A 20,916-nucleotide genomic window follows, 5' to 3' on the forward strand; every position below is an offset into this window, starting at 1 on the left:
ATAATTCCAGATGATTGTGATACTCTTAATTAGATACCTCTTGATTAAATGATTTGGCCCCTTCAGATCTGGATAAAGGCAGTCATCCAAACACCCTGAATCGACAATGCCAAACATTCAAAACAATGTCAAAGTCGTCATAGAATTTTCTGAATAACTGATAGAATCAATGGTGTATTTTGGCAGTGTATATGCATGGCAATTATTTAGAGACTGAATTCATCTAAATTACTTTCAGAAGATGTAAGTTTTAGAAAGTGCTGCCCAGAAAGATGGACACTTCTTATTCCAGTTGTCACACTAAGCTTTCTAGAAAATTAGGTAAGAAGGTAGAATGGAGTGAAGTTATCCACCATACAGGAACCAAACATATTATAAATAAAGGAAGGAGCATCTTAAAGGCCATTTTGCAATTGCAATATGATAATTGTTACCTAGAAAAACACAGATGTACGTAAAAGAAATCTTTCTGTGTACAAAATAAAATGCCCTTTTTCTGGGACATTTTGAAGAATACTCCAAAATGGAATTTTGTTTAAGTAGTATTGTGATTGAAATTGGACTGTTGACCCTTCGGTGCATGGGACGATGCTCAACCAACTGAACCACACCAGCCAGGTCACATGCAAGCAACTGATTGATGTTTCACTCTCACATGGATGTGTTTCTCTTAGCATCTACCTTCCTCTCTAAAATAAATAAAAACATATTAATTCGTATTGTGATTGTAATACCACCCTTCAAAGTAAAGTCCTTCAAGGTTCTCTTCTTTAATGAATTAAATATTAACCTTAACTGAGTTCCCTGGATTTGATTGGTATGAATTGTGAGTTTTATTTCCTGTCTTAATAGAACATGATAGCATTTTTTTTCTTTTTAAGTACCTCCATGATATTGTAGGTGGCAAGATATCATAAACTTAAAATACACTTTTTAAAATTAATTGGCTGTGGTTATAAGGTGGGTCCAGGAAGCTTGTCATAACTCTTGGAAATGTGAAAAACTCATGTCTAAAATTTATGTTCTCGTAACAATTACATAGAATTAAACTTAAGGGATACACACTATATAACTATTTGTTCCTCCAAAGCCTGTCTCAGTATACTATGTATCTTACATTTCTTCCTTAACATTTTGATTACATTTGTGTATGATGGAAAAAACATTGAGTTATTACTAAGTGTCCTCATTTTTGATGCCTTCAAAATATACTAATATCTCCCCAAATCATCACCATCTTTATCCAAGAAAAAGTTTGTTGCACACTTACAGTTTTTTAGGAGCTGCACATAAAAAAACGTGTGACTTGGTCCATATGACCCTAAAGAAACTTAGGTTTTTGTTTCAGAGGCATCAGGATACATACATAAAAAGATAAATAATATTAAAAAGTAGCACGGAGTATGTGCCAAATGAATCAGTAAGCTCTGTAGCAGTCTGGAAAGAGAAATTATCACCAAGCATTGAACAGTACAGTATTTGTTTGACAGAGAAAGGGAGAGGGACAGGAAGAGAACAAATAGAATGAATATTAATTGGGGGCAGAAGGAATGGGATTTAAGCACTGAGGATATAAATGTTTTAGTGAGATGTTTTCTGTCTGCTATAGACAGAATTAGAAGTCTTTGAATATATCGATTTTGATTGTCCCCTGGTCCATAAACTCGGTAACCATTGGGATTTTGTCTGTTTTGTTTGTATCACAGGTGTCTAGAACAGTGCCTGGCATTTAGTAGTTCCTCAGTAGGTATTCATTTATTGTTCTTTTTTGTGGTTGAGCACTAGACATTAATTTCTGAGCTATTTTTAACTCACAGTAGCCATAGGATTATCTATTACCTATTAGTGAGTGGAAAAGTTATGAGGCTCTCCAGAACAGGGGAAGATGACTCTACTGAATAAATTTTGAAAGGATTACTGAGAGATAGTAATACAGCTGCATTTTATCATTTATGAAATGTATTTTATTCAATGTGTGAGTTGTGAATCAATGACTAAATCAGTTTTTAAAAAGTATGTCCTGAAGGGAAAGAAAATGGCCAGTAAAGAAAATTCTATCAAAGATTTTGAGCAAGGATATCTTTTAATGATGTTTAAAAGTGATCATAATTAATATGAAAGTTAAAATAGCTTGGAGATATATATAAACTATGTCTTCAAAGGGCTGTGTGTGGTATGGTAAACATTAACATATCAAAATGTGAACAGTTCTCAAACTATAACAGGGTCATGATGAAATGTGAGGAGAAATATAGCCCCGTAGGGGCACATAAAAGAAGTTGGAGAAAAATTCTTTGTAGTTAAAAGGTCACAGCCTGTATGCCCTGCATTTAATGTGTTTGTGCAAATCCTTGCCATTGCTTCCAACTCCCAAGTGGCAGTGACCAGATGATAACCAATGTATCTAAGGGAAGACATACAGCTTGGAGCAGAGGGAGAGAGGTAACATTTATTGAGGGCCTTCCTATGCCTAGGCATCTTCGTATATATTCTCATGCACATTAATTAATATTACTCTTTACAAAAGCTCTGTGAGGTTGAAGTTTCTCTGTTGTCTGCATGGTACAAATGAGGATTCTGAGTCTTGAGGGAATAAATAATTAGAAAGTTAATAGTCTGATTCAATCTGACTTCAGAACTTGTTGAAATATTTCTACTACACCAAGCTGCCTCAGAGGGGAAAGACTTAAATACCACGAGATATAGGGAGCTGAAACTGAGGGAAATGAAATATTTTGTCCAAATCCACAGGGGTAATTAGTAGCAGTCAAGATTTAAAGGTAAGCCTGATGATGCTGTTTCCCCTTTCCACTCTACCACTGTTGTTTTAGGAAGAAATAAAACATTTGCTTGGTGATTTATATACATTGTATGTATACCTTTCTATATTGTGTGCTCTTGTTCATTTTTACATTCCTGTGTCCAGTACCTGGTAGATAATCCTTATTCAGCAAATATTTGAGTGCTGAATCTGCAGACCCATAGGTATGAAGAGGTGACACACATTTGAAACAATTAAAGCATTTTTAAAAAATAGACAAATTTGTGGATCATGACAAGGTCATAATAGTGAAGAGTTAGAGTTCTGAAATGGTACTAAATAAATAGAAGCTCGTGAGGTATTACAGTGTAATGTTCAAGAACATACACTATGGAGCCAGACTGGACTGGGTTTGCATTCTAATTCCAACACTTAGTAATTGACCTGGGTAAGTGACTTCCCTCTCTGTACTTATTTCTTCATCTGCAGTATGAGTTACATTGCCACCTACCTCACAGGGTTATCATGTGGATGAAGTGATTTAATAAGTAAGAAAGCACTCACCAGAGTCTGGCACGCAGAAAGCACTCTCCCAATGTTTGTTCTTATCATTGCTTAAATATGAACTTCACGTTTCATCCACTGTTTTGGCTCCCTCTGAATTGCTTGGTTGGGAGGCCTAATGAAGTGGTAGAAGCAGTCATGGCCCCTGATTTGTGCCTACAGACCAATAAAATTTAATGACTGGAAAATAGGTAGCACACTGAGATTTCCATGGACCAGTGCTGATACTGATGTGAGGAAGGCTTGGATCCGCACAGTAAGCGGACCTTCCACCCAGAAAATGATTTGGATTTGGCTTTTCTTACATTCCCTTGTGGAATATTATTAGCGAGGCATGCCCCAGATGCACACACAAAATGAATGATTCAATGTATGATGAAGTGAACCCTGGATTCAGTTTTCAATGAAACAAACTTTAAGTATCTGGGTACTCTTCCTGGCAGCTTCTTAAGACATGTTAGTATTGTTCTGCTTTCCATGTTCTGCTTGTCACTCTGGTCCACATGATCAGAGTTCTCTGCATAGCCATCTGCTAGTTCAGTGCACCCTCATATTTCTTTTTTTTTTTTAAATATATTTTTATTGATTTCAGAGAGGAAGGAAGAGGAAGAGAGAGATAGAAACATCCATGATGAGAGAGAATCATGGATTGGCTGCCTCCTGCAAGTCCCCCACTAGGGATCGAGCACACAACCTGGACATGTGCCCTTGACCGGAATCGAACCTGGGACCTTTCAGTTCCCAGGCCGATGCTCTATCCACTGAGCCAAACCGGCTAGGGCGCACCCTCATATTTCACTGCAGGGTTCTTGATAATGATTTATGATGCCTAGTGTATAGTTTAGTTGAGCTACATCAAGTTGCCTTTGATGCTGATCCTGACGTGATGCCTTAGTTCCAGTGAATGGTCCAGTTCTAATAAATTTCTAATGTATTCTCTCATGTCTGAATCTCTTCCCATATCCCTGTCCAGGACCTCAATTTATTCACAACTAGATTATTTGTTCTTTTCAGGAAAAGTCTGGCCAACAGTTAAAAGCCTCCGATTTACTGCCACATTTACTTGATAGTAACATGACCAGTTCCACACATATGGCTTTCTCACAAACCCCCTATAACCACATGCCACTCTCTCCCTGATTATCATGCACTAGTCCTTTCCAGACCTCTGTGCCACAGACTCCTGCTGGCCTCTGCCCAGATTTGTATTCTGGCACCAGAACCTAGCACCTTAGTCTACTTCTGAATTATAGCATCAACCACCAGCCACCACTGCATGTTTCCTGTGATGATTTTAAGAGGAAGCTACCCTTTAAAGGACTCAATCAGCAGAGGAGAACCTAAAAGATTAGGGGAGAAAACGTTTTATTTTCTCCTTGCTACTTTTAATTTCACTCCTAAGTACAAAGAGTGTGGTATATTATTTGCAAAAATACCCACTATAATTTCTCTCTTCTCTGTATGTATTCTCTTGTAATGAGTCCTCTTTTCATCAAGTAGTGAAGTCTGTTTTCATAGTCTTGGAATATGAACTGAGATATGACTCCCTTTGGATAATGGGGTAATAGAAAATGGGACATACTCAGAAACTTAAAAAGTGCTTGCGAATTGGGGTTGTCCCACTTTGCTACTTTTGGATCCAGACCACTCCGGGGAAACCTGGGCTAGCCGACTAATTGCTGGAGACACATGGTCCAGTTATCTTCTTTACCCCAGCTAACTTCCCAACATGTAAGTGAGGTCATATGGGACTGAGCCTTAATCAACTCACTATCAAAGTAATCAGCTGAGCCCAACCCACATTGCCAACTGACAGAATATGAACTAATAAAGTGTTGTTGTTTTAAGCTATTAACTTTTGGGGTAGTTTGTCACACAGCAGCGGTTAAATGATTCAGAAAGAAATAAGACCATCATTATTAGTCATTTTTGTGGACCATTTGTATGTTTTTGTCAGTTGTGTATTAGGCAAGGTAAATTACTGTACTTGAGATTAAAGCTACATCATGATGTAAAGTATTTAATATTTTGGGTTAAGATAGAGGAGTGTTAAATCTTATGAGAATAAAAATAATAGTGATGTTTTTCTCCCGTGGTTTATCTTAGAGTTAGTCTCCAAATGCAAAGTTTTTTTTTGTGAAAAGTTGTGTCCAAACTTTACATTTTTAAACTTGTTTTATTCAACAGTCCAATTGTGTGTGTGTGTGTGTGTGTGTGTGTGTGTGTGTGTGTGTGTGTTTTAAATCTGATTCTACACAAATAACTCTTCTCTCCATGAAACTGAAAATTATTTATCCCAGGGCAACAAAAATTGTCTTTTTATATCAAACTTTTTGTAAGCTGTGGGAATTTGGTGTTTCTAAGGCTAAGATGGATAACTTGACTACAAAATGTTCAACCTGTGAGTTGGATCCAGTTTATAATTTTGGGGGTAATTTATCCTTAACCCCTACCATTAGACTGTATGCAGTTAGAAGAATGATGAAGTTCCATGTCTATCCTAAATCAAATATACACAGTGCATAGTAGCTCCTCTTACATCATCAGTCCCAATACGTAGTAGAGCACATTAGTCCTTCATAATAAAACAGATCCATAACATGTACTCCAAGTGCAGATGACTTGTCAGAGTCAATATTAACAATACTTATCATAGTCAAAGAAACTAAAAAAATGGCCTCCAACAACTAAGGTATTACTGGCAATCTATTGCTAAGCACCTTGACTTTACTTAGGGTTGGGTTGCAGAACCATTCTCTTATAGCATGTGCTCTGAGTCACAAGCAGCATTCTACTTTCAACCGGGGGAGCCTAGGATAATGACAAATGATGATGACAGTGATCTGAACAAATTGTGCCTGTGTAGTTATGGCTACATATCCTGATTTGGCTCTATTTTTGTGACTACCATGATCCTTTCTGGCTAGTTCACACTTTTCTGTTACTTGTTTTATAACATTTGTAAATTACATATGCAAAAATATTGAAAATTCAAATTTTAAAGAAAGAAGAAGGGAGGGAGGGGGGAAAGAATGTGAAGAGAGGACCTGAGGAAGAAAGGGAGAGAGAAAAGAGAGAAGAAAGAAAGGCAGAAAAAGAAAAGGGGGCAGGGGATCTGCCTGTCCAGGAAAATTAGCCACAACATAATTGCATATCCTATATAATCCTATATAATAAAGAGCTAATATGCTAATTAGACCAGACGGTGGAATGACCTGCCAGATGAACTTCTGGAACGACCAGTGGGTGGGGGGGAGGGGGGGAGGGGGAGCAGGGTCGCAAGCCAGCCGGGGCTGTGAGGGCCTATTCTTACACGATTTTTGTGCATCGGGCCTCTAGTATGAAATAATTTCCTAGGTTCTGAAGTTAAGGCTAAGTTTTCAACAGATTGGTCAGTAAACTTTGTAGATGATTTCTTTACTCTGAGAACTGTCTAGTAATTCTAGAAACATATGACTGATGTAGCATCAGAAAACTCTGCCTTAAACACATGGTTTACTTTATGGCGTGGCCTCATGTTACTTTTCTTCCATATGATAATCTCATACTTATATGGCATTATGCTGAGTTTTGTACCACAAAGATTACATTTTTGTTATTTACTCATAGTGAGGCAAAAAACGATATGAGTATTGTGTATTAAACAGTTATGTTTGAGGGCACTCAAGAATGCAAATATTTCATAAAATATTATTTTTATTTTACAAGTACATTAGTGTCAAGCAGGATAGTAGCTATAATTTATTTGAGGGTTTTGCTGCATTGTAAAGATTTCTATGGTTAATATCTGGATCCTAAAAGGATTATAGAAAATATGTAGGGCACAAATTGTACTTAGGTCTGAAATAATTAAACGAAACAAAACTGTGCTAGTACAGTTATAGAGGAAACAGGCTTAGCAGTGCTATACATGAAAAAGAATCCAAGGTATTAGACAGTATAAGTCAACACTGTGAAATAAACTCTAAAACTGTTTTGATCTTGCGCTGTATTAATATAATAATTAGAACAAGAGGGGCAAGAATTTACTTTATTCTATACTGATCATTGTGGAATTTAGATCTAGAGACATCATCAAACTGGAACACATTCAGAAAAGAGCAACTAGCACAGTGAAACTATTTTTGTATGGAGAATAGCAGAAGAAATGAGTTGTTTTATTTAGAGAAAAGAAGACTTGAGGACCATGATAGCTATAATAGTTATGATGTTTTTCATAGAAGGTAAAAGAAAAACCAAGTAAAGCGCGTTTTGATAAGGTAATTTATGGGTTCATATAACTCAGAAGTTCAGAAACAAGTTGGATTTTAGGTGAGGTTCAATCTAGTGGCCTTGTTATTCTTTCTCTCTACTTTGTCTTTACAGTTTTGGCTAAAACTACTGCCACCCTTTTCCTTCCTTGGGTCATCATCTCTGCTGGTGATAATCAGGTCTGTGTGCTTCTTTCATATCAAGTGAAATTCCGAAAACCTTTGTTTTTCCAGTAACTCATTGGGAGAAAGAATTTTTCCTTCCAATTCCTAGCAAATATCTCTTGTATCTCATCAGCCAGAGTTGTCACACATGCCAGTCTCTGAACAAATTACAGAGGCTTTGGACCTAGTGTGTGCAAATTAGCTTAGCTTACCAGAAATCTGCCTCTTCAATTGAGATAGTATATCCATCAGAATTCTCAAGAAAAACAAAATCAATAAGATATACACATATATACCCACACACAGACATGTGTGTGTGCATATATATACATATATAAAGAGGTTTATTTCAAGGATTTGGCTCACACATTTGTGGGGACTGGCAAGTCTGAAATTGGTAGGGCAGGCCAGCAGGCTAGAAACTGACATGGGCTGATACTGCAGTTGTGAGGAAGAATGTCTTCTTCCTCTGGGAAACCTCAGTTTTTGCTCTTAAGTTCTTTCAGCTAATTGAATGAGTCACACCCACATTACTGAAGATAATATATTTTACTTAATATTAAGCATATCTACAAAATACCTGACAGCAACCCTTAGATGTGTGTTTGATTGAATATTTGAGCATATCCAAGTTGAGGTAAATATCATAGATATGATCAGTCTCTCCCAAAATACATGGCTGAAGTTTTGAGATCCTGTTGAAACAAAAAGATTGGCAACTAAGAGGAAGGTAACAAATATCCCTTACAATAGCTAATTGTAGATATGTGAAAGGCTGCCTTGGGTTATAGGCTTTCAGTTGTTTTACATGGACTGATATCAGGGACAATAGAACTAGCAAGGAGACAGCTCTCAACTAAAAGAGAATTGGCTTTAAAAAACACACAAAACTAGTGAATTCTTATTACTGGGTTTTCATACATAGATTACTGTGCTATGAGGTCTAAAATTAAAGCCAAATATGTGTTCTTGATCTGGGGAGAACTGTGAGACCCTGGAATAGCCTAGCCATAAGTTCTTCCCACTCTACTCCTACCTACAAGCTTTCTTAACCAAATGACCCTCCTTATCAAAGGGATCAGGCACAATATCTGCTTATTCCTGAATAGTAGTTGTCAGTACCCTGCCAGCCATCAAATTATTCAATAAAGTGAATCACATCATCCCATGAGAACCAAGGGGACCCCACCCTCTTTATACTAAAAAACCTGCTTCACACAGCCTCTGGCTGTCTACTGTGTTCCTGAGTGTAACCTCCATTTAGCTATGTGTGGCATGCGGTATTTTCCTTCCCTGGGCTGTGAGTATATGAGATTAATAGACTCCTGTCCATCTTATCTGTGCAGTGTCAGGTGCCCTGTATTTGGCCATTTCCATAATCCTAGAGTGGAAATCCCTCCCTCACCATTGAGGTGAATGGGAGGTGATTAAAACAATGACTTTTCTCCCCCTACCTAGCAGCGATGGTGGAGAGAGAAAATATTCAACATCACTTAAATAATTGGAATGAATGATTTGTGAATTGCCCTCCAACCCCAAGATTCAATTATTTCTGTTTCTAATGCTACTATTAGCATTCAATCCGTACTTTCCAAATACAGGCATACCTCAGAAAGATTGCAAGTTCACTTCCAGACCACTGCAATAAAGTGAATATCTTAAGTGAGTCACATGAATTTTTTGGTTTCCCATTGCATATACTGTAAATTTTTTGGTTTCCCAGTTTATACTGTCATCTATTACGTGTATAATAGTATTATGTCTAAGAAATCTACATATTATAATTTAAAAAAATACTTTTCTCTTAAAGTAAAATGCTTACCACGATCTGAGTCTTCAGCAATTTGGGATCTTTTTACTGGTGGAGGGTCTTGCCTCATTATCAGTGGCTGCTGAACTGATCTTGTCAGGTGGTGGTTGCTGAATGTTGAGGTGGCTGTGGCATTTTCTTAAAATAAGACTACAGTGAAGTTTGATACATCGATAGACTCTTTCTTTCACAAACAATTTCTTTATAGCATGCAATCTTGTTGGTAGCATTTAACCCACAATAGAACTTCTTTAAAATTTGGAGTCAATCCCCCAAACCCTGCTGCTGCTTTATCAACTAAGTTTATGTAATATTTTAAATCCTGTGTTATTGTTTTAATAGTCTTCACAATATCTTCACCAGAAGTAGATTCTATCTCAACAAACCACTTTGCTCATCTAAAAGAAGCAGCTCCTCATCTATTAAAGTGTTATAATGAGATTGCAGCAATTCAGTCACATCTTTAGGCTCCACTTGTAATTCTAGTTCTCTTGCTATTTCCATGACATCTACAGTTACTTCCTCCACTGAAGTACTAAATTCCTCAAAGTCATGCATGAGGGTTGGAATCAACTTCTTCCAGACTCCTGTTAATGATGATATTTTGATCTCTTCCTATGAATCATAGGTGTTCTCAATGACATCTAAAATGGTGAATCCTTTTTAGAAGGTTTTCAATTTACCTTGCCTAGATCCACCAGAGGAATCACTGTCTATGGCAGCTTCACAAAATGTATTTCTTAATAAAACTTGAAATTCAGAATTACTCTTTGACCCATGGACTGCAGAATGGGTGTTGTGTTAGCAGGCATGAAGACAGCACTAATCTCCTTGCACATCCCATCAGAACTCTTAGATGACCTGGTAAATTGTCAGTGAACACTAATATTTTGATAGGAATCTTTTTTTCTAAGCAGTTTGTTTCAACAGTGAGCTTAAAATATTCAGTGAACCATATTGTAAGCAGATGTGCTATCATCCATGCTTTGTTGTTTTCTTTTTAGAGCACAGGCACAGAAGATTTAGCATAATTCTTAAGGGCCCTAGGATTCTTGGAGTGGTAAATGAACATTGGCTTCATCTCACAGCACCAGGTGCATTAGCCCCTAACTAGAGAGTCAGCCTGTCCTTTGAAGCTTTGAAGCCAGGCATTGACTTCTCCTCTCTAGCTGTTAACATCCAAAGAGCCATCATCTTTCAATAGAAGGTTGTTCATCCTCCATTGAAAATCTGTTGTTTCGTCTAGCCACCTTCATTAATTATGTTAGCAAGATCTGGATAATTTGCTGCTTTACCTTGCACTTTTGTGTTATGGGGATGGCTTTTTCCCATAAACTTCATGAACCAACCTCTGGTAGCTTCAAACTTTTCTTCTGCAGTTTCCTCACCTCTCTCAGCTTTCATGGAATTGAATTGAGATAGGGCCTTGCTCTAGATTAGGTTTTGGCTTAAGGGAATGTTGTGGCGACCAGCGGTCGCCAGCTTTTCGGACCTCACAGACCACCAGTGGTCCGCGGACCACCGGTTGGTGACCGCGGATCTAGACCACTGAAACTTTCTCCACATCATCAATCAGGCTGTTTTAATTTCTTATAATTTGTGTGTTCCACTGGAGTAGCATTTTTAATTTTTTCAAGAACTTTTCCTTTGAATTCACAACTTGGCTAACTGGTGCAAGAGGCCTACCTTTAGGACTATTTCAGTGTTGACATTCCTTCCTCACTAAGGTTAATCATATATAGCTTTTCACTTAAAGTGAGAGATGTATAATTCCTCCTTTCCCTTAAACACTCAGGGAACATTGTAGGGTAATTAGTTGGCTGCATAATTTCAATATTGTTGTGTGTCACAGAATAGGAAGGTCCAAGGAAAGAGTATGAGATGGGAGAATGGCTTGTCAATGGAGCAGTCAGAACATACACAACCTTTATTAATAAAGTTCACCATCTTACATTGGTATGATTTGTGGCACCCTAAAACAATTACTATAGTACAATAGTAACATCAGACATCACTGATCACAGATTACTGTAACAAATATAATAATAATGAAAAAGTTTAAAATATTACAAGAATTATCAAAATGTAGTGACGCAGAGACACCAAATCGGCACATGCTATTGGAAAAATGGCACTGCTAGATTTGCTGGATGCCAGGTTGCCAGAAACCTTCAGTTGTTAAAAAAACAACAGCAGTATCTGCAAAGCACAGTAAGCAAGGTACAATAAAATGAGTATGCTTATACAGACGTAGCAATTTGTTTATCTGTCCACTGTTAGTTACCACCTATCAGATCATTATGCAAACTATTATTCATTTCTTCCTTTCAGCTCAAAGCTCAGAATGTCATGCCTTTTTAATCATTTTATTAATCTTTATATACCTCCAAATAATTGGTGAGTGAATCTGGCTGTCTGCATTAAAATTTAAAAAAAACAACCCCCCACACACAATGATCTGTGAATTTCTTCTTAAATGACATAATACAGGGTGTACCCCCAAAATGTATACACACACTTTGAATAATAATAAAGGCAGTGTTAATTAAAATACATTTTATTTTCAGAATTGAGCTATCAGCTGTTAAAGTGTGTATACACTTTTGGGGATACCCTGTATATAAATAAAACATAATTATGGATTCCCTAACACTGTCAAAATCCACACACACCCCACCCACCTGTAGATGGAGGGAATGAGGTCTTGGGAATGTTGCCCAATTTTTCTCTTCTCATTCCCTTTCCAAATGCATGCCAGTTGCCCTAAGGCTTCAGAAGATCCCTGAAGGCAGCATCTCACTTTGTGTAGGAAGGAGAACTAGTATAGCTGCAAGGTGATCCCAACTTCTTGCCATTCTGTTGATTTTGAATGCTCATTCACTCCAGATTCCCTGCTGAGAGCTGAAACATTGCTTCTGCAAGAAGGCATTTATTTTAGGTACAGTTTCATTCTTCAGATGTGCAGCTTCACGGCATTGATATTGTAAATTATAGGGAAAATATGGAGAAAGTTAACATGGTTGGCTTAAAGATGTTTGACATCTTTTTCTGGTGATTTCTGTTTTATTACTTATTGTATTTAAATTGGCCTACTCATTAAATTTATGAGATAATAATTGACATACATCACTGTATAAGTTGAAGTTGTACAGTATAATGATTTGACTTATATATACTGTACCTTGGAATGAGAGTTCTTAGGGGTTACTTTCTTTTTAATCCACACCTGAAGACACATTTCTTGACTTTTTCAGAGAGAGAGAAATAAAAACACCGATGTGAGAGAGAAACATCCATTGGCTGCCTTCCACATGTGCCTGACTGGGCGGTCGAACCCACAACCCAGGTATGTGCCCTGACCAGGAATTGAACCTGTGACCTTTAGGTGCATGGGATGACACTCCAACCAACTGAGCCACACCGACCAGGGCAGGAGTTACTTCCTTAACAGCTTTCATATATACCATACATCAGTGTAAACTGCCAGTACTAATCAGTTGTACAAACATCCCTAGTACTTACTTATCTGAAAGTTTGTACCTTTTGACCAGCTTCATCCAAATTCCCTATCCCATCCCTTGCCTCTAATAACCATGAATCTGATCTCTTTTTCTATGAATTTGGGTTCCTCTTTCTTTTTTTAGATTCCACATATAAATGCGATCATACATAATTTGTCTTTCTTAACTATTTTATTTAGCATTATTTCATCCACATTGTTGCAAATGGCATGATTTTCTTATTTTTTTTATGGCAGAATAATATTTTGTAACTTCTTTATCCATTCATTCACTGATGGACACTTAAGTTGTTTCCATGTCATGGCTATTGCAAATAATGCTGTTATAAACATGGGGTGGGGGATGCAGATAACTGTTTACAATGGTGTTTTCTTTCCTTTGGATATATTCTTATAAGTGGAATTGCTGAATCACATGGTAGGTCTAATTTTATTTTTTTAGGAACCTCTATACCAGTGGCTATCTTAGTTTACATTCAAAAACCAACAGTACACAAGGGTTCCCTTTTCTCTACATCCTTACCAGCATTTGTTATCTCTAAATTTATTCTCTTTATAGATTTGTATATGCTTCTTTTCCTGACACATAGATTTAATATTTTTCTAAAGAAAAAAAAAAGAAATACCTGGTCTGACAAAGGAGATTTTTTAATTTATCAACTTATTGTATACCTTCACAAAGGTATAAAACAAATTGTGTTCATTAGCAAGAATAAAATTACATTATATCAACTCTGGTGTTGGAACCAAAGATGTAGAGTTTCCATACCTATCTTTCTTTATATAGTATTAAGCATGCGGTTGGCACTTAGTAAATATGTACTGGTTAAATCATTTAATAATAGGCTGTGCTGCTTCCATTAACCGTAGACCTTAGAAAAGACTTTTGTGTAACAGCAGTGTTTTCTCCATCTCCTGGGTTTGTCCACAGTAAACAGATCCGAGCTATGCTAGGCCAGTTCAGCCAGGCCGAAGGCTTATTAACGAAAGCTGGAGTGCAGCCAGGGACGTTGGATGGAGTTCTTTTCGATCTTGGATGTTCCTCCATGCAATTTGATGCTCCTGAAAGAGGTTTTTCCCTTCGGAATAATGGCCCTTTGGACATGAGAATGGATGGTGACAGGTGAGTATCAATAAAGCATTTCTCCACACAACAAGAAATCGATTTCTAAAAAGCACTCTGAATTTAATTTCCCTTTAAGACTGCAGAATTCCCATTACACGCCCACACCCAACACTATCCATATATAATAAATCAGTTTTGTTTGATACTCATTAAAGTTTTTAGTGTTTCTCTAGATTTGGGATTCTGAAAGAAAAACCATTGCTGTCTACACAAACTAGTGAGGAGGATAACTTTCACACTGATTATCTTTTTCATGGATAGTCCTGCTTTGATATGACCTTTTAACAGAGATTGTGACCCATACTTGTCAGAATCTTTTTGTTCTCAGTCTTAAACCTTCTTTTGTTCAAGTTGGCATTCATAGAATGAAGAATGTGATCATAAAACAAAATAATAAAAATCTTTTAAAAACCAGTGACTAATAGTGAAGGTCAAATATTTTTTCATGTTTGGAGATTGAGGTTTAGCAGAGGTACTAAAATCTCAAACAAATTTTGGCTTGTTCTTGATGTCTTGCTAAGGAGGATGCCTTCTGAAATACAATGAACAAAGCTTCTAGTTAATAGTAGTAAACCCCCATATTGTTAATGTAAAGATTTGTCAGCAAATTTCAGTGTGAGAATCAGGGTTCCTGAGATTCTCTCCTAAGAACATGAAAATAAGATTGCCTTTGAGAATTAAACTCTTAATATGTAATGGATGAGATTAGAGTTGAGAAAATATCTTAAAAAGCAGGTAGGCTTCTATTGAGATAGCATAGACTGTAACTTAGCCACAGATATTAACAGATCTGGAGAAAGTATGTGCCATTCAGAAAGTGGGAGTTGGTTCACATGAATTTATAGAAAAAGAAGAGTCAGAAATGTAAACAAGTGCATCGCTAATCCAAGTGGTGTTATGGGAGAGGGGAAGTGATTAGTCAAATCATGGAGGCTGATACTGTCCCTGTGTTGAATGTGGATACAACAGGCTTTCTTAACCTGTTGCCATTGAACATTAGAATCTTACAGCATAGTTTAATTTGTGCTAGCCCAAATTCAATAACAGCTTTTAGATTATAATAAGGTTTCATATAGCAGAAAGAAATTCACAGGTTCAAGGACCTGTGGGTATAGCCCTGTTGTCAGGTGTAGTCTTCACTATAAAGCAATAAATAAATTCACACTTAGGTTAATATTTTCTTTGTAAGTCCGTGATCTCTGGAGGACCGATGAAATTCCTTAACCTATTAAGTTGGGGTGGGAGACAGATTCTGTATCTTGACTTTTTGTTATTGTTTTTGTTAATCCTCACTTGAGGATATTTTTCCATTGTTTTTTAGGGAGAGTAGAAGAGAGCGGGAAAGACAGAGAGAAACATCGATATGAGAGTAACATATTGATTGGTTGCCTCCTGCAGGAGCCCCAACCAGGGCCCGGGTCGGGGAGGAGCCTGTAACCAAGGTATGTGTCCTTAACCTTTGGTCCAGGGACCCTTAGGCCGACACTATCCACTGAGTCAAAACAGCTAGGGCTGTATCTTGACTTCTACACCATATAAATGCCTATTCTGAAGCCTCCTAGAAGCCCTCTGACTTGCAGTGTGTTCCCCCTTTGGCCTTGTAGCACTAACATGAGATAAAATAAAATTATACCTATTTCCATTGAACTATATTTGAGCAAAATATTTTTTTATTTTCATACTTGAAAGTAGAAAGGTATTATCAAAAATTGCTAAGTACATTCATACTGATTTTAGAACTGTCTGATTTGAGGTGAAATCCATACTATGGAGTCTGAGTTTATCATCGTTCACAAGGTTCATTCTAATAGTGGTTTGGGCAGTTGAATTCACAACTAGATAAGATCTAGCAGGGATTTTGTCCATTACGCCAAAAATGATGATTGGTAAAACCAAGAATGGGAAAAATCTAAGGGACATGGACAGGCATTGAGCTTCCCTATGGGCTATTATACTATGTGTTTTATGATTATATGCACCCTTAACTCTCTCAACAATTCTATGAGGTAAGCATTGTTACTTCATTCACAGGTTAGAAATTGAGGAAATTGAGGCTCCACTATATTAACAAGCTTACCCAATAGTAAACCCAGGATTCTAATCTAGGTCAGTTGGACTCTAAAGACCAAATCTTTATCTTTAAAGCTATTATTGAAGGAGCAAAGCCTATTGAGATAGAAACCAGACTACTGTATAGGATGTTCATTGGTCTGGGGGTGCCATGGCAGCCAGGAGAAAAACAAAAACAAGATGTGAGAGAGGAAGAGAGAGAGAGATGGAGGTTAAGGCAAAATAGGGTACAAGCCAAGGACAACAAAATTTTCTCCTGGAGGACCTAGGCATTCTAACAAGGTGCAATGAAGTATATTTAAGGAAGGATTTAAGTGTTTCTTAAATCTGATTTGATCCTCAGTTCTTACATATGCCATATCTTTGTTATTTAAATTTCTCACAATGTGGTACCATCAATCCAACATATTAACTAAAGGAGTAGTAACTATACTATTAGCAAAGCTATCTTTCTAATAAGTAAGGTCTTGGTTAACTCATCACTTAGAATTCCTGGATCCATTTTTCTAAGGTAAGTTAAGCTGGCATGGTCTGACAAAGTGAATTCTGTTTCCTGCTACTATGATTTATTTGGGCACAGTTTGATATATCTTTGTCTTCTTCACCTGAAATTACCATCTAGGCTTGTTTAGTACTGTTTGTTGATTACCAAGTGTTATCCCATGATGTCTTTTGTCATGGAGGTAGAAGCCAATATTGTTAAACATTTGAAATAATACACATTATTATCATTAAGATTGTTCTAGTTTTTGTGAGAGAAGCTGACCAGCAGTATCTTCTTGTACAATAGTTCTCCTTATCCCTGGTTTCACTTTCTCCCCTTTCAGTTGCCTGAGGTCAACCATGGCCTGAAACTATTAATTGGAAAACACCAGAAATAAACAATTCATAAGCTTTAAATTGTGCACCATTCTGCAGAGCAAGATGAAATCTTGTGGAACCCCACATTCTCTTGCCTGGAATGTGAATTGTTCCTTTATCCAGGCATATCTATGCTATATATGCTAACCACTCATTAGTTGCTTAGTAGCCATTTGGGTTATCAAATCAACTAAAGTGGTATCACAGTGCTTGTGTTCAAGTAACCTTTATTTTACTTAATAATGACCCCAAAGTGCAAGAGTAGTGATGCTGGTAATTCGCATACACCAAAGAGGTGCAATAGAGTGTATGTATGTATGTATGTATGTATGTATGTATGTATAGGAAAAAACATAGTATGTATAGGACTCGGTTCTATCGTGGTTTTCAAGTTTCTGCTAGGGGTCTTGGATGTATTCCCTGGGATAAGGTGGGACTCCTGTAATGATTTTCCAAGTCAGTTTGTACTCCAATAATATAAGTAGTTGGTTACTGGACAGTCTCGGGTTTATTTAAGTTCCTGAGATTGAGGCTCATTTAAGTAAAAGTCAGTACCCTTGTTTCTTCTATACAGAAAAAAATGTTCAAGCAACAATTTAAGTTTTGAATAAACTAAATCCATATATTTCTGCTATTTTAGTTTAGGGGAAATCTGCATGAGCAGTCACTTCTTTGTGAATTAAAAGTTAGTAAACTATTTTAATTTCCTGATGCCCTTGACCTTGACGAACCTCACACACAGAGTCCCCACTTGCCCTAATGACAGAAAGCTTATTTTATCCCTGTAAGATTTCAGTCTTTGACTTTAAAAACCTCAGAAGCTCTCTTAGCCTATGTTTGTATGCCTGACTTTATGTCTCAGTACTCTGAAGTTTCACCTCTTGTCAATGAAACTGACGTCAATGAACTAATTGGTTCTTCTTGTGCGTAGGTACCCTGACATGCCCACTGCAGCTGATGTTGTGAACGCTTTAGATCAACAGGCACTTGCATCCATCCTGAGAACATACGGGGAGGAGAGGCATGCCAAGAAAATCGCTTCAGCGATCGTTCAGGCACGCAGCATCTACCCCATCACCAGTACCCAGCAGCTTGCCAGCATCGTCGCAGGTACCCTCATTAATTCTGAACAGTGTCTGAGAGGGAGAAAAAAAAGAATATATATATATTAATCCCCCAAACTCCCAAAGGGTTTCATTTGTACTTAAAATCGTGCAGGAGTGGATCTTGCTTAAAATCTTCGGTTTTGCAAGCTTCCTCCTCAACCCCAACACCTCTCCCCCACGCACAATTTTAAAATATACTGTAGTTTGCTGATTAGTTTAATAATATATTTTTTTACATGAGATAATTTATCATTTGTGCCTACCAAGGTGAAACGTGGAATGACAAGAGCAGAAAAATTTCTTGATTCATCACAGTGCTTGATAAGCATCCTGTATAAGATCTGACATTACCTTTCAGTTTCACATTTCTGCATTTTAATATTTTGGGTGAAAGGAGAATTGCATTGCCAAACTGCTAAAATAAAATCTAGTGACTCATACATCTATTCTAAACAACCGGCTAACAAAGGGTATGTGATGTATAGGTTATTCCACTTTGTGAATGCTAAACTAAATCAGCCTGAGGGGCTTATTGAAACATTTCATCTTTTTTTGCTGTTTGCCACCATAAACCTCTTGAACCTAAGTCTAGCTAGGAGGCGCTTTATTATAGCCTTTCTGTTTGAAGCCAAAGTTGTCTCAAAGCTGTATTCCATGATAAAAGTTTCCCTAGACGAAAATACAACTTCTGCAATTGTTATTTCACAGAATTCCAGTGGTAAATTATTTGTCTTTTTGGACCTTCTGAAGCCGTACATCTTTTTATTTACCAAATGTATTAAGATTTCTTTTCAATGGTTTCTCTTAAGTTAATTAAATAGCTAAAGACATAGGAAAAGGCTTATAGAAAGCTCCTAGTATTGGTTGCCTCTATCTTAATATTATCCATAGTTTAAGGAAAAATTAATTATGCATTTATTCAGATCAAGATTTAAAGATCATATAGCAATTATCTTATGACATGATTTCATAAAAATATATTCTTTTTAGTCATGCTAATAAAATATAAAAAGTTGACTAAGTCTTCAATTTTTTAAGTAGCATACCTCAAGGCCCTTGAGATTTAACATTGAGCAACTTCCTTAAGGCAAGTAATTGCAAAATTCTCGTAGGTTGTGTCAACATAAAGTATTTCATGATATTTTTCCCCATAAAGAGTTTATACTAGCAGGCTAACATTAAATTCACCCTCATCTCCCTTTCTTTTTCCCCACTCCATACTCACATGTTTGCACCTTATCTTTTCCATCAGACATTAACTAGTTCTGTCCCTCATATTGGAAAGAAGAGCAGTGACGTCACATTTTTTTTATTATTCACAAGAAAGTCCAGAATTTTCTGGTGCTGAAAATGGGACTTGGGACTAGAGGGTATTCTAGAGGTCATCCAGTGAAAAAACCTTATCTGGTAACTGAAGAAACTGAGGCACAGAGAGTGTCAACAGTTTCTTCAAAGGTACAGCCTAATTAATGGCAACGTCGGTACTAATCTAGAGTTTGGATGCTCGTGAATTTGAGGCATAATTGGGAATCTGCCTTTAAGAGAATAACTTCTGTCTCAGGTTCATCCTCAGCAAACTTGGGGAAATAACACTGTTTAGATAGAAGTTACATGAAGATGTAGAATAGAAACATCTAAGTGTTTTCAGGAAGATATGATATGAAAAACATACTGGGGCTATGACAAATTATATAGTAAAAGTGATAATATTCATATATGTGTATATAAAACCCCATTTTAGTAAATGCCACTAAAAGATTTGAGTTCTCTCTAATGAGTATTTTTATGGCTCATATCAGCCTCTAATAAAACTTTATTGATGATGATAGAATTCTTTAATAAAGAGAAAATAGAACAATGAAATGACATTTTAAAGCTCATTTATTTAAAAAAGTGATTCGGGAGAGGCTGTTATATACCAGGGCATTATACTGAGTACTAAGAATAGATTGGGAAGAGAATCAGATAGAGCCTATGTGTTCATGAAGCTTATAGACTAGTAAGTGATTGAATAACCACATGTTTAAGAAGCCTATATTTGTAATGAAAAACGTCGCTTATTTATTGTAGTCTGAAGTTATGATTGTGTGGCAAGTAGAAAAAGCTGATGCAAGTGTAGAATTATATAATGTAGATAGATATATACATATAGACTTAGTATGAGAAACAAATTGAATGTATCTAAAACTTTTGCATGTTCATTATACCTTGAAATGGTAATGTTTTTAATATTTTTGTGTTAAATACAGTATTAAAATTAACTATACCTGTTTGTTTTTTAACGTTGCTATAGAAGATAACATGTGGATCATAGTTTTATTAGATGCACTCCTCTAGATGATATGTATTGTGAGGCCACTGCTGTGACTTCCTTACTCATGACTGAGCCCACAGTGCTTCTTGCAGTTTCCTACCTGGGAAGGCATTTAGTAACTACTTTTTCAAGGTTAATGTATAAAATAAATAAAATGCACATAGATCAGAAAGGTTCTGCTTTTATAAAGTTTGTAGTCAGTGAAATAACATCAGTGTTAGTAAAAAGTCGATGTTTGGTCTCATGAACCATGACTCTCCCATACCAATATGGTCCAATATCAACACTAAAATAAATTAGAAAAACACATTGCCCTCCCAGTACTTTAGTTTATTCATCTTCTAAGTGAAATAATATATATTTCCTCCC

At 36.7% G+C, this 20,916-nt stretch overlaps 1 protein-coding gene across 2 annotated transcripts in view; it reads left to right on the forward strand.

Moving 5' to 3' along the window:
• METTL15 (methyltransferase 15, mitochondrial 12S rRNA N4-cytidine) overlaps positions 1-20,916 on the forward strand; it is a 188,627-nt gene that overhangs the window by 135,352 nt on the left and 32,359 nt on the right. For both annotated transcript variants that reach the window (XM_080641321.1, XM_080641322.1), the window contains exons 5-6: positions 14,002-14,193; positions 18,059-18,237. In XM_080641321.1, coding sequence (XP_080497447.1) covers positions 14,002-14,193; positions 18,059-18,237 — 371 coding nt within the window. The remainder of the gene's footprint in view (positions 1-14,001; positions 14,194-18,058; positions 18,238-20,916) is intronic.

Source organism: Plecotus auritus (genome assembly GCF_963455305.1).
Source record: "Plecotus auritus genome assembly, chromosome: 9".
Lineage (NCBI taxonomy): Eukaryota > Metazoa > Chordata > Mammalia > Chiroptera > Vespertilionidae > Plecotus > Plecotus auritus.